This window comes from Periplaneta americana, chromosome 14, assembly GCF_040183065.1.
Source record: "Periplaneta americana isolate PAMFEO1 chromosome 14, P.americana_PAMFEO1_priV1, whole genome shotgun sequence".
Taxonomy (NCBI): Eukaryota; Metazoa; Arthropoda; class Insecta; order Blattodea; family Blattidae; genus Periplaneta; species Periplaneta americana.
This window is the reverse complement of record NC_091130.1, coordinates 142518543-142531946: the sequence shown is the minus strand read 5'-3', so window position 1 is coordinate 142531946 and position 13404 is coordinate 142518543. Positions and strand designations below refer to the sequence as shown.

The 13404-nt window shown below is 32.9% G+C and overlaps 1 protein-coding gene across 1 annotated transcript in view; it reads left to right on the top strand.

The window, feature by feature from the left end:
* The window catches only part of Cdep (Chondrocyte-derived ezrin-like domain containing protein), a 464715-nt gene that overhangs the window by 339823 nt on the left and 111488 nt on the right, over positions 1-13404 (top strand). Inside the window, exons 8-9 of the mRNA XM_069846189.1 lie at positions 10571-10731; positions 12915-12989. Of these exons, the coding sequence (XP_069702290.1) occupies positions 10571-10731; positions 12915-12989 (236 nt within the window). The remainder of the gene's footprint in view (positions 1-10570; positions 10732-12914; positions 12990-13404) is intronic.

The window sequence follows — 13404 nt, the reverse complement described above, 5'->3', positions numbered from 1 at the left end:
CTTGGTGGCACTGAAATCACTTAAGGAAATATTGCGGTCTTCGTCCTTCATACATGACAAATATGGTACATAAGTAATGTATGTATTTGGGCAGATTGGGTTGGCACAGAGCTTTCTTAGTTATCATGTCTGATCTCCATTACTCCATAGTGTAATGAATGCTAGCTGTTTTCCAGGTATTTTAGGAATGTTTTCTAGTGGCACATACATATTCAACCTTTACTGGATTTCGTCATGGTCGTAGTGACATTTCGACTTTTTGTCACTTACATATCAGCACTGGAGGATACAAGCGAGTGAAAACAAATCAGCTCATGTTACTTTCGGAACCAGAACTGAAAACTGTCCTCCTGTAACACTGTACAACAAAGAACTTCCTGAAACAGACGATGTCAAATATTTAAGTATGCATTTAGATCGCCGCTTAACACGGCGTAAACATATTTAAACTAAACGTAAAGAATTAAATTTTAAAACATCAAAAATCTTTTGGTTATTGGGACCTAAATCAAAACTGTCATTAGAAAATAAACTTCTTGTTTATAAAGTCATACTAAAACCAATCTGGACATACAGAGTCCACACCTGTGGAGTAACGGTTAGCGCGTCTGGCCGCGAAACCAGGTGGCCAGGGTTCGAATCCCGGTTGGGGCAAGTTACCTGGTTGAGGTTTTTTCCGGGGTTTTCCCTCAACCCAATACGAGCAAATGCTGGGTAACTTTCGGTGCTGGACCCCGGACTCATTTCACCGGCATTATCACCTTCATCTCATTCAGACACTAAATAACCTAGATGTTGATACAGCGTCGTAAAATAACCCAATAACCCATACGGCATCCAACTGTGGGGAACTGCTAGCAACTCAAACATTGAAATACTGCAGAGGTATCAGTCTAAAACTTTACGTTCCATTGTCACTGCACCATGGTATGTCCGTAATGATGTCATGCATCGTGGCCTCAACATTTCAACTGTGAAAGAAGAAATCTCTAAGTTCAGTAAAAATACCTGCACCGATTAAATCAACATCCCAATCATCATGCATTGAATTTGCTGGATAATAGTCAAACAATAAGAAGACTTAAAAGGACCAATGCTCTTGACCTTCCATTCATTTTTACTACAGCTATTTAAAACATTGTTATTTTTCTTTTGGAGTGTTGTCATGGGATAACATCTCCACTCATGTCATATTCTTTTATAATATTTACTTATTGTCTATTGTAGACAGATTGTAAATGTGGCATAATTGTAAAAAAAAAAAAAAAAAACATATCAGCACGTGGTTTACAAGATGTATGCTGCAGTCCATGTGAATTATTAATCTATTGTGTGTTATATTTTGGAGACTTGTGAATCGGGCTTGGAAGCCCTCCCAACTGACACCGCATCCACTTGGTAACATTCTCAGCTCTCAGTGCTATGAATCCGATGTGTAATCATAACGCATATGAAAATGTCTTGCTTAATAAGGTGTTTATGTAATGATTTTGCTGGAAATGTCAGAAGAGAGCTGCAACTTGTTTTTTTAAACTAACATTTGTTTTTTTTCTCCCATTGTTTTTCATGTGTGTCTGTCTCAACTGGGTGTCACAGTCAGAGGTAAACATATATTACACAAACACACACACATAACCCACTCACTCCTCATTCTGACGATGAGCCTGGTTGTATTACAATATTCACTAACATGAATTCCTCTGTGGCCTGGTATAACTACGTAGTTACTTTTAACATGTAAATACTTGATCACACTCCTCTAGCTTCTGATCATCTATTCATTTGTAAATTGCAGAGTGTTTCTGATACAAGGTTAAGTGATGTTATTTTGTCTTACAGATAGACAAATAAGGTCAAATTTATTTCATACATTATCCACATCTAAATTTACATTAATCATTAAAACTGTTTTAATAAACAGCAGTTGTCTGAACAGATTCAGTTAAAATACAGTTAATCTTCAGTTTCTCTACATGTTTCGAAGCAATTACCACAGTGATGTCAAAGCAAGCGCGTTTTTCTGACCTTGACGTCGTGCGTGGGCAGCAAGCGCTAAATATGGAAAGAGGAAGGGTTGTGTATATGAATAAGCAACCTGTTGGATTAAGAAAACAGTGGTGCACAAACTTCAAACGGAACGTGAAATTTTATGTCGTTATTTTTATATGGCTTCTTTCTGTTTAATATTATCTATATTGTCTGTAAAACAGAAGTACTGACACTGATTTCTTAATATTGCACTTGTGTTTTAAATCTTAATAACATAATAGAGAGTTAAGAAGGAATATTCACTTAAATTCCATAGTAGTATAATATTATACTGTATTAAGTGGATGAAACACATCATTCATAAAGAAAGTGATATTCCAAAGAAAGAGATTGAGTATGACATGATAAATTGGAATTGATATTGATGGTATCTTTAGCCTTACAAAAGTAATCAAAAAACTAATCAAAATAATATTACAGTACAAAGCAAAGTTACCTAGGTACTGTATCTGTTTTAAGTGTAACTAATATTACATAACAAAACTTATCGCATTATGCTTTTAAGGTGATATTTGTGAGCAACTTCCTATCATCAGAATATTAAATTATTTTCTCGAAATCTGCTGAAACTATAGAGCTGACATTTTTACAACACATGGGCACGTATCTTTTGCTTATGATGTAACAGTAGTTGCTTTGTTAATTCATTTCCTTACAAAAAAATTTCCATGCGAATATTTTCAAAATTTTCAATACACTATCTTCAGTAATACGTATATACAGTATATTAGATTTACGAAAACATTCTGTAAGGCTACTAAATAAATAGGCCTATACCTGAAAATTTCATTTTTCTATAAAAAAAAGTTGAATAAAAATATCAAACTTGTGAAAAATGAGCATTAAAATTAAAACTTACATTCTTATAATGCTCTTATACTTCTCAGACAAATCTAAAAATTAACATGGATACAGTTTTAATAAGTTCTCTTCTCTTTATCTATTGAATCAGTGCTTGGCATCCCTGAATATAGCTCGACCAAGCGGCATATGATACCTCTTTCGTCTGTCTCTTTCCTTTCCGCTGTAAAGCACTCAGGCTCTCCTGGGCTCTAAAGCGCGCGCTTGCTCCTGTGGGCATCAATTGACATGACTGCTTTACCTCCTCATCTTCAATAGCAATTAGTCACTGTAATAGAATTATCTTACATTACTAAATTTGAAAATAAACTTAAGAGAATATTCGGTAAAATCCAAGAGTCAGTAGCTTTTTTCCAGATCAGTAGGAGATTGATGACGTGATATTATATGATGTCAAGCACGATGGCAAACTTAATTCAGAATATCAATTTAATTGGGGTCTGCCACCCCTGACACCCTGCTTTTCCTTCTCCCACCCTACACCACTCCCTTTCTCACATATTTTCCTCTACTTCTTTCTCCCTCTGTCTACTTTATTCTAATAACTACTTTATATTAAATTGACTTATCTTTGAATACACCGGGATTCGATCCTAGGACTTTCTGTTTAGTGAACCACTATCATAACCATTATGCTACGAATTCGTTGATAGACAAACCCTTAAAAATTATAGTTACGCACAATTAACATCAAATACTTGCAAAGGTATTAAACATAATATGACTTTGTTATTCTATAATAGAAATGAATTCATTAGATTACTATTAACCTTATTACAGATAATATGGAAAATAGATCACGAACTAATTAACTTAAATTGTGTAAGTAACTAATATGATAAATATCCGAATGATAGCGTTACTACACTTATCCACTATTAACCTTACTGAGGTAAGTTAAATTGTCGCATTTTTATTAAAACAGTTTCTTGTATTTGCAATGTAATGAGCTGACATATGTGATGTCATACAAACCTATTACGTCATCCAACTTCTTGATCGGGAAAACAGTTACCCTTCCTTAGATTCTACCGAATATTATTATGTGACAAAGATATATGAGAGATGTAAAGTAATGGATCAATTAATTTACATTACCTTTTTTGTTCATTTGAATTGATTAGGATGCCGATATTTTAAATCCAAGATTTGGATGGCTATCATTTCGATGATATTCTCTCTACAGTATCATTGCTAAATTAGTAGAAAATTGTTTACATTGTGATGAGCGATTGAATTAAAATTGTATTTAATTTTAAATAAAAAGGAAGATTTCGGTACTTTATTTTAAATGAATATGTTCAGACAACTGTTGTTCATGAAAATGTTTTTATAATTTTAATGATTAACGTAAAATTAAGTGAATATGTTTGGCTATTGGAAAAATCAGTAAGACTTTCGATGTATCGGTCAGCAAGTGATAATGGCATATTGAGTTTAAACAATTTTTCACTCACGAGGCAGCTGAATATCTCAGTTGGTAAAAGAACTCACTATGGACTGAAAGGTCCTGGGTTCAGTTGCAGTCTGTGGTAGGGCTTTTCTCGTTGCCAATACTTCCAGAATGATCCCGAGGTTCACTCAGCCTCCTACCAAATTGAGTACTGGGTCTTTCCGAGGTGTGGCGCTGACTATGCCACCTCATTGTAGTGCTGACTCCATAGCACATAAGGGGATACCTTTTCTTACCATCCAGGAGATGCACATATTAAGGTTACAAGATATTTTTCACAATTTTCAGGGACGGATATAGACATACATAGTTTGCCGTTCACTTATATTGTTTTTACACAATTTAAGGAATTAAAATACTTGTACTCTGTTTACAGACTAAACTACTGTTTCATGTATTTTCTAGTTTTCAGTTTTTCAGCAATTTCCTAATGTTGAAGTTGGTTGAGATAGCAAACAAGACACTAACAATTTCTAAACTCATTCTCAGTTTTGGGATGTCCACATCATGTTCATTGAAGATACTCTTTTCACTGAAACATTACTTCTAGGACACAGAGATAGTTCATTCAACTTCTGAAATTGTGCACAGGGAATTGTGTTCTCAGGAAAAATAAAATAAAAATTCCACTCCATTTTCAGCAATGAATAGCATTTTCTTCATTCCACTTTGCCATTTTCTCTGAAGTCACATATTTCTTCAAGCAAGGAATTTCATCAAGTAAATTACTTAGTCAAATCCATCTATATTTGAAGAAAAATAATGGGCTGCCTCTACAAATTTTTCTCTTTGTAGAGGAAGTCTCAGCAATATAAGTACATTTATTAGATATCTTATCTTGTGAATGAATAACACAGGCAATGGGATATTCAACAGCATTTTGATAAAATTCGTGAGAGAGACTAAGAATTCTGTTGTGAAATAAGAGCCACTACTTCTAAAGATGCCCAAAAGTTGCTTGACTGATGTTGGAATAAATGTAGCTATCTTCTTTCCTGGAGTCCACACCTGTGGAGTAACGGTCAGCTCATCTGGCCGCGAAACCAGGTGGCCTGGGTTCGATTCCCGGTCGGGACAAGTTACCTGGTTGAGGTTTTTTCCGGGGTTTTCCCTCAACCCAATATGAGCAAATGCTGGGTAACTTTCGGTGCTGGACCCCGGACTCATTTCACCGGCATTATCACCTTCATCTCATTCAGACGCTAAATAACCAAAGATGTTGATAAAGCGTCGTAAAATAACCTACTAAAATAAAATTCTTTCCTGGAGTTCAGTTTTTTTATTTACTTCGATAACAATGGACGACTTAACTGCAGTTATGTCCGCACCTTCAGTTTAATTATGGCATCATGTAAAAGCAGAAAGTTGCAGTAGCAAAATTTATCACAGCTCTGTGCAAGGATTATTAAACCATATATTAACAATGACAATTCGCGGATATCTGAGGAAAAATTATTAAATATTCTGTAATCTCCAAGACAGTCAAGATGGCTATGAAGGAAATGCTCATATTGCATTCTAAATTTTTCTTAGCTGCCAACATATTTTCTACAATGTTTTTGAAATGTGAGTGTTTCCTATTCCCCAAGAAATTGTCAACCACATTCTTAAATCCTGTCCAAACCAGTCATTCTTCATAGGTCATTAATAGGTTATTAATCTTTCAACAAACTTCTTATGTTGGGTTCCACAAATATTCCTTCTTTAAGTTTAGCCTCAGAGAGAAAGCAAAATTTATAACTTACCTATTTGAAACAATCACCATCATTATTAAATGCTTTCACAAACTGTTTCATTATTCCCAATTTAAAGTAAAGAGTTGGCAAGATGATCTTCTCTCATTTCACCAGACATTCCCTAGACAATTCGAAAAATATCGATTATTGTTTCACAGTTGATCGTGTTCAATCACTTTACCATAGATTATATGCATTGCAGTATAAGATTACGCGTGAAATTTAAATATAGCGCACTTAAGGAATTAACATAAAAACTGTGGGTGTTTGACGAAAACAGATTTCATTTTTGTAGAGAGCATGAAAAAGTAATTCAAAATGACCCTTTGTCATGTAAAGTGCCAAAACATGGTAACCTTGTGTAATTATTCTCACGTTCAGAATTGCAGTAAGAAAAGTCTTACAAAAAGAAGTAATGTTATGTTCTAGGTTTGCTAAAAATATAGTGCGTTCTTAGCTCGGCCGAACCGTTCTGCGGAATTATATAACACAACAATAAGAATATATTACAGTTCAGAAATCAGTCTGATACAGACTTGATTGCATGCTTGTTAGTTTTTACACGACTTGCATGAATGGTAGAAGTGTCTATAAAATTTCTCGTGAATTGACGACCTGTGTCGTGGTACGGTCCGGCCGAGCTACAAAAGCACTGCATAAATATTTCTCCATTTGCCAAACATATTATTATTGTTTTCAGACATATACCATAGTCAATTATTTTTGTATCATAAAGACTCTGTATTGTATTCTGCAGATAAATTCGAGTATGATAAAAGTACCGTAAAATGGAGTGACTTGATATGCTGGGGGTGACTTGATATGTTTTGTAGGTTAATGTTCAAAAACAAAACATCAACCTACAAAACGTATCAAGTCTCCCAACGTATATAATGGGATACTAGATATGCTGGGGGGACTTTATACATTCTGTAGGTTGAGGTTTCGGTACTGAAACATCTACTTACAAAACGTATCAAGTCCCCCCAGCGTATCAAGTCACACCGTTTTACGGTATTACTTTTTGTTATGATGCATTTAAGGTTGTATAGAATAATTGGCCTGCTGTCAAATTCCTTTCCTTGATATATACCTTTTTTTTTTTAGATCTTTCCGTACGCTAATTCCGTTTGCTTGTATTTTCCCCTTTTTTTTGTTTAATTATATATCTTACTGAGCTAAAAAAAAGTCTTTCCAGGGTTCAGTAAATGAATTCGGTTGTAACTGTGATAATCCTCCTAGAATTCCTGAAAATAGGGTCACGATTCTGATTTCAGATAACTTAAAGACTATCTTGAGGTTAATAATGATGTAAGGCTTATTTTAATACCTACGGAAATGAACTTACATTAAATGTAAATTCACTGCATTATAACCTCGCTATAGTGCAGAAATACCAAGAAGACGTGAAGTGGAGGAACAACTGTGACAGTATGATTACCTCCGCAAAGTCAGTCAAAATTAAAATGGCGAAGGTTATTTGATTTACTGTTTGATTTTAAGTAATGTATCTTTAATTTCCTTGAGAGTTGGTTGAATTTTTGCATTATCACAGATATTTTTCTTTTGTTTTGCAGGTATTAATTGTTATTCTTGATGATTAAACAAAATTGCTTATTTTTGTGATTTCATTGTCTATGCTCTCCCAAGAAGTCTCTTTTACACTTATTCACTTGAGCAAAAACAATTTTACTTTCTTACAGTTATCCTCTATCTTAAAGACCTGCAGTGATGAACAGTTTATGTTTAGTGAAACTAAATTTGAATGTAGTTACGAAACCTGCATGGCATGCTCTTAACACATTTTTTTTAATTAAGTAATAAAATTATGGTAATTTATGATTGTAGTGTTACTAATATTTAACATTGCAATAACACTTGATGAATTAGAGTAAATCATTCTTATCGTTAAAATCAGTAGTCTGTTGGATAATATGAAGGAATTTCATCATTTGTATGTCATAATGGTGTCATTTTTACTTGCTTAGTTAGTTTTTATAAATTATAAATGCAAGCATGCTATTTTTATTTATGTTTATAAATTCTTGTGATTGTGGATTGGTAATTGCTTGTAGAAGACAGTGAAATAAAAAACAAAACCAGATTTTGAGCAGTGTAAAACTTAGTAGGGTTCGGTATTGTGGTTGTAATGGTTTTAGATTGCTGAATTAAAAATAGTTTCACTTTTCAGATTTCATACGCACCATAGTTTTGAAGTACGCCACATTAAATGATTAAGTGGTGATTGTGACGATGCCGACAATAATAATAATAATAATAATAATAATAATAATAATAATAATAATAATAATAATTTAAATGGCTGTACAGTTAAACGCTAAAGCAAAACATCCAGTCAACAAACACAAGCTACAAAAATTTAAAAAATGCGTATAATTTCCCAAATAAATTTAATTAAACAAATAATGAAACTCAACATAATATACTGTACATATGCTTCATAATGAGTTCTGTTAAAGACATCGTTTCAAACTTCATATTTACTGCACTAAAATTTCTGGGTGTAAAACACGTGATTCCAATTCTTAGAGGTATTACGTGATATTTTTAAAATTATGAAGCTGAAGTATGAGTGAAACAATGAATAATATCAGATATATTAATGGAAGTAACATTGAAAATAAACATGAAATGTGTGGCTGAAAACTGAATATATTCTTCAAATTAAATTTTGGATAAACAATGTGATAACTTTTCGTTGTTTCTTATCTGAATTTCTCATCTGCAGAAGTTATGACGTAGTTACAAAAATAGCATATTTTGAAATTAGAACATGCTTAGTAAGGTTGCAGCTGATGCTTAATTTAATTCTTGGCTTGCGAAAGCAGCTTATGTACGTCTTCTCATACCTTCTACTGAATGTTGTATAAGTATTTTGAAATTAAGCATAGCTGTTACGTCATAATATATCATTCGTTATGTTTCTACTATAACAATATATGAATAAGTGCGTATTAAGTGATTATATAATAGAGAAATGTGTTTTTATTTTTACTGCAGATGTATAGAGGTAATTGGCTATTGAAAACAAGGAACATTTATTTATATTTTCTCCTCTTGTGGGTGCGAAGTAAAGTTGCATCTATCCATTTCACTTATTGGTGTTGTATTCTGGTTGAATTTAATTATAATTTTCTCAATGTATATACACCAATCCCTTTTCCTGTTAAGTACAACTTTCGGCGTCAGTGGCAGCACTAGCATTTTTCATTTGGACAGAGGACATTCAGGTGGGCAGAAATTGAGGAGGCAACTCTCTTTTATGCCTCACAGCATGGATATTATTATAGGAGTATATTATTAGTATTCAAGGCAAACCTGTCTAATAAAATATTACTTCTAAGTGATCGGTGATAGCTTTTCATTTAATGGGGTAATATAGTGGACCAGTAGTGGTAATTGCGCAAATATTGAATGAAGGTCGCAACAGAGATTGAAGAACTCGGAGGGAACTTCACATGCAGAAACGTTGTTCATTACAACTGTCACAAAAAATCTTGATTTTTGTTTAACAGATTGTCAGCTAAGCTATCGCTTAATTCTTGACTATTATTACGGTGTTTGTTGCTTATGATTCTGGATATTATTGTGAGAGACACAGTTTGAGAAAAATGTGAAAAAATTCTTGTGTCTGGTTTTGAGATTAAATACTTAACATTTAATTAATAATGTACCAGAATTGAATATCGTACATGGATGTCAAAAGTTGTACTTATTTGTCATTCATTATATTAAACATACACTCTTGTAAGGCCTTGTAAGTTGCGTTAATTTTATCAATATGTTGTTAATCATTATCAAGAAAAATAATAGAATATGGCAGAATATAAAGTGAGCAATTTTAGCTTCGAAATATTGAAATGATTGAAATATTTTAATGCATTCCATTAGTCTTGATTTTAACATAATGTATCGAGTACTTATATTCAATAGGTCACATCACCACTGATATTTTGTGGGGATTATGAATTAAATACACAAACGAATTTATACATAATAAATACCGGTACATACATTTCTGTTGTGTTAAACTAATTACTTTTGGAGTTACTGGATTGTTTCTCCCTAGAATACAAACTGAATTTGATATCCATTTAGTTGTTTTGCTACCCATTTACAATGTCATTGAGTCCATGAGTTTATGAAAGTAAAACTCGTAGAATTTAATTATCATTTCTTGAGTAATTTTACAATAAATACATATTTACTGTAATTATTAATATGTCATTAATATTGTATAATGTATCACAGAAAATATTCTTCTCACTTTTGTCTACTGAGTTATCAGTTGTAATTTAGCACAGTTAATTGGTGTGCTGTCTATTTGGAGAAATAGAAAAGTGAGAATTGGGGAAAAAGAATTGAATAATTTAAAAAATGTTTATCTTCTTTCATCAGTCAAATTTATAAGTGCTTATTACATCTGTATTTTTTCTTGCTTTACTTTCAGGGTTACTACAAAGATACTGTGGAGTTTTTCTTTGAAGGTCGTAATGAGTGCAAAAATTTCTGGAAAAAATGTGTAGAGAACCATGGCTTCTTCCGGTGCTCAGCTGTGAAACATGTACCAAGGCAGAAAACTCGTGTGTTGAGTCGAGGTTCATCTTTTAGGTTAGTATGGCACATTCCTAAGCTCTCTACAAGTGTTATTCATGGTGAATAAAACACTAAGTAAAAGGGTATTAAGGGAGGAGGTACACCATTGGCCTGCAAAAATTTAGTGAAATTCATTTTTTTTTTTACATCTTAGCTACTATGACAGCTAAATGAACAAAACTTTTTATGCTTAATATACATACATTGTACTTTATGAAATGTTATTCGGAATATTAAAATAGCTAACAATTATCTGTAAAAATGATATCGAATTTGCAGCCAAAAAGCATTTACATAATAAAATATACAATTAATTAAATATCTGCATGATTATTTTAATGGAATCTTTTAAAGACCTGCAGCAACAACGTAGTCTAGGATCTTTTACCTATTCCTTCAGAAAATTTTTTTTCTTAATTGTTACCTTAATTATTAAATTTTCTAAAAATTTTAATTAAAAAAATTATTTCATGAAGGAATAGGTAAAAGATCCTAGACCATGTTATTGATGTAGGTCTTGAAAACATTCCAGTAAAAGAATCATGCAGGTATTTAATTAATTGTATATTTTATTATGGAAATGCTTTATGGTTGTAAAAAAAATTACGCAATTTTGATATTATTTTTACAGGTAATTATTAACTATTTTAATATTCTGAATAGTGTTTTATGAAGTGTAATGCAATATATATTAGGCATGAAAAGTTTTGTTTATTTAGCTTTCATAGTGGCTGAGATGTATAAAAAAAAATGAATTTCACTAAATTTTTGCAGGCAAATGGTGTACCTTCCCCCTTAACCTACAATTGTATTAAATGAAGAAATGAACCTAATCATCATGATCCATCACAAATTGTCATCATCACTGTAGTTATCATCTTTTTCATTGCTACTACCACTCCATCAGCCTTTTCTCTTAACCACCTGAATTCTGAGAGTATAGTATACTACTATACCATACTTCATACATGATTATGATATAAGATGTGTGTGCAGACCCGAAGTATAGTATAATATACTTGCATTTGTGTCCTAACTGAAACCTGCAGAATTTTTTCAGCATTTTTCCCCATGTTAGTAACGTTTTTTGAAGTAGAATTATATTGAACTTTAAAAATAAAACAACAAATGTCTCAACTCAGGAGACTATACTTTTTCTCCTCCGTTTTATTATTCTCTCTCAATTTCTTATCCTTCTCTTCTATAATTTGAATTGTGGCTAGAGCATCAGCTTTCCACACTGGTAACCTTGGTTTGGATCCCAGCAGGTCCAACTGGAATTTGTGATGGACAAAGACTGTATTTGTTGGTTGGTTTTCGCGGAGTACTCCCTTTTCCCTTACCGGCATTTCAACATTTATCCATTAATAATTATCTTCATCATACAGTATTGTGTACTCCCCATTTCAGTTTGGTTGATAGGCTTTCCCCTCTACTCACACTCTTTACCATCCGTGAAGGAGAAGATGCTACTGTCTATCTTACTAACGTTCGACTAATTGACTTTGAACATAGTGAAAATCCTTATTATTAAAAATGTTTACCGGTAATGTATATTTCGAAAATCTATGCTAAGCGTTTGCATTTCATTTTATTGTTTTTTATGTCAACTGGCACATTAAAAAGCTACTGACAGCAGAAGATAAATGTTTGCTACTCTACAGCATACACAATGGGACAATCTGCACGTGTCACTCCCCCCCCCCTCCCCCGACGTCATAATACAAACTAGCATCCCTTAATTTAATTAATTATTAGCTGAAAATATTGTAAGAACGACACTAAAATATACTGAAACATAGAATTGTCAAACATCTGTGTCACTGAATTTTATATCCACTTATGTACTTTATTTAATTATTTTCTTGTGTGTACAACATGGGGGGTGCAGGTATAAGAGGTAACAGCTACCGGTCTGTTACTGGCGGACTCAGGGCAAGTAGAAGGGGAAAAAAATGCCTTCGTATCCTCTCAACTTGTATGAAATGTCGTTTAGTGCCCCTCCTGTGGTACAGCAAGAGCAATGCCTTCATGGCAGCTGAAAGAGCTACAAATCTTAATGCATTACCCACTAGATGGGGATGCTTGGGTGAATGGCCCAAGTCAAGTGTCCACCATTAGTAAAAAGAAATTGAATTGTTAGTAGGCCTTCAGTTTTTTTTATTATATAAATTTATACTTGCCTCTCTTTTGTACAGGTACAGCGGTAAAACCCAAAAGCAGATCGTTGAGTTTGTTCGAGAAAACTATGTGAAAAGGCAGACATTTCAGAGGTGAGTGTATTAATTTGAATATTTTTAATAAGGAGTTCATAGTGCGACGTTTTGTTGAAGCACATTATACTGCTGTAAGAATGGGAAGATTTTTGTTATTTTATTTATGTATTGTCCAGAACAACTTAATATTATACACGTTCAGAGTGGAGTAAGGTAAATATTTGTAAAATAATTGCAGTGGATAAGGGAAGAAGACTTGCATTCTAAGGACTGAAATTGTAACCTGAAAAAGAAAGAATCATTTTATAGGTTAATGTTTCGTTACCTGTATTGATTTTCTGTATTATGTAATATACCAAAATTATGACATGGTTATTTTTATTGGATTATTTCGCTTTAAGTTTTGTAATTGGACCTTTCACTTGCTAGTTTTCTTCTCTCTTACCAGCTTGTTCTTTACAAATAAAAGCTA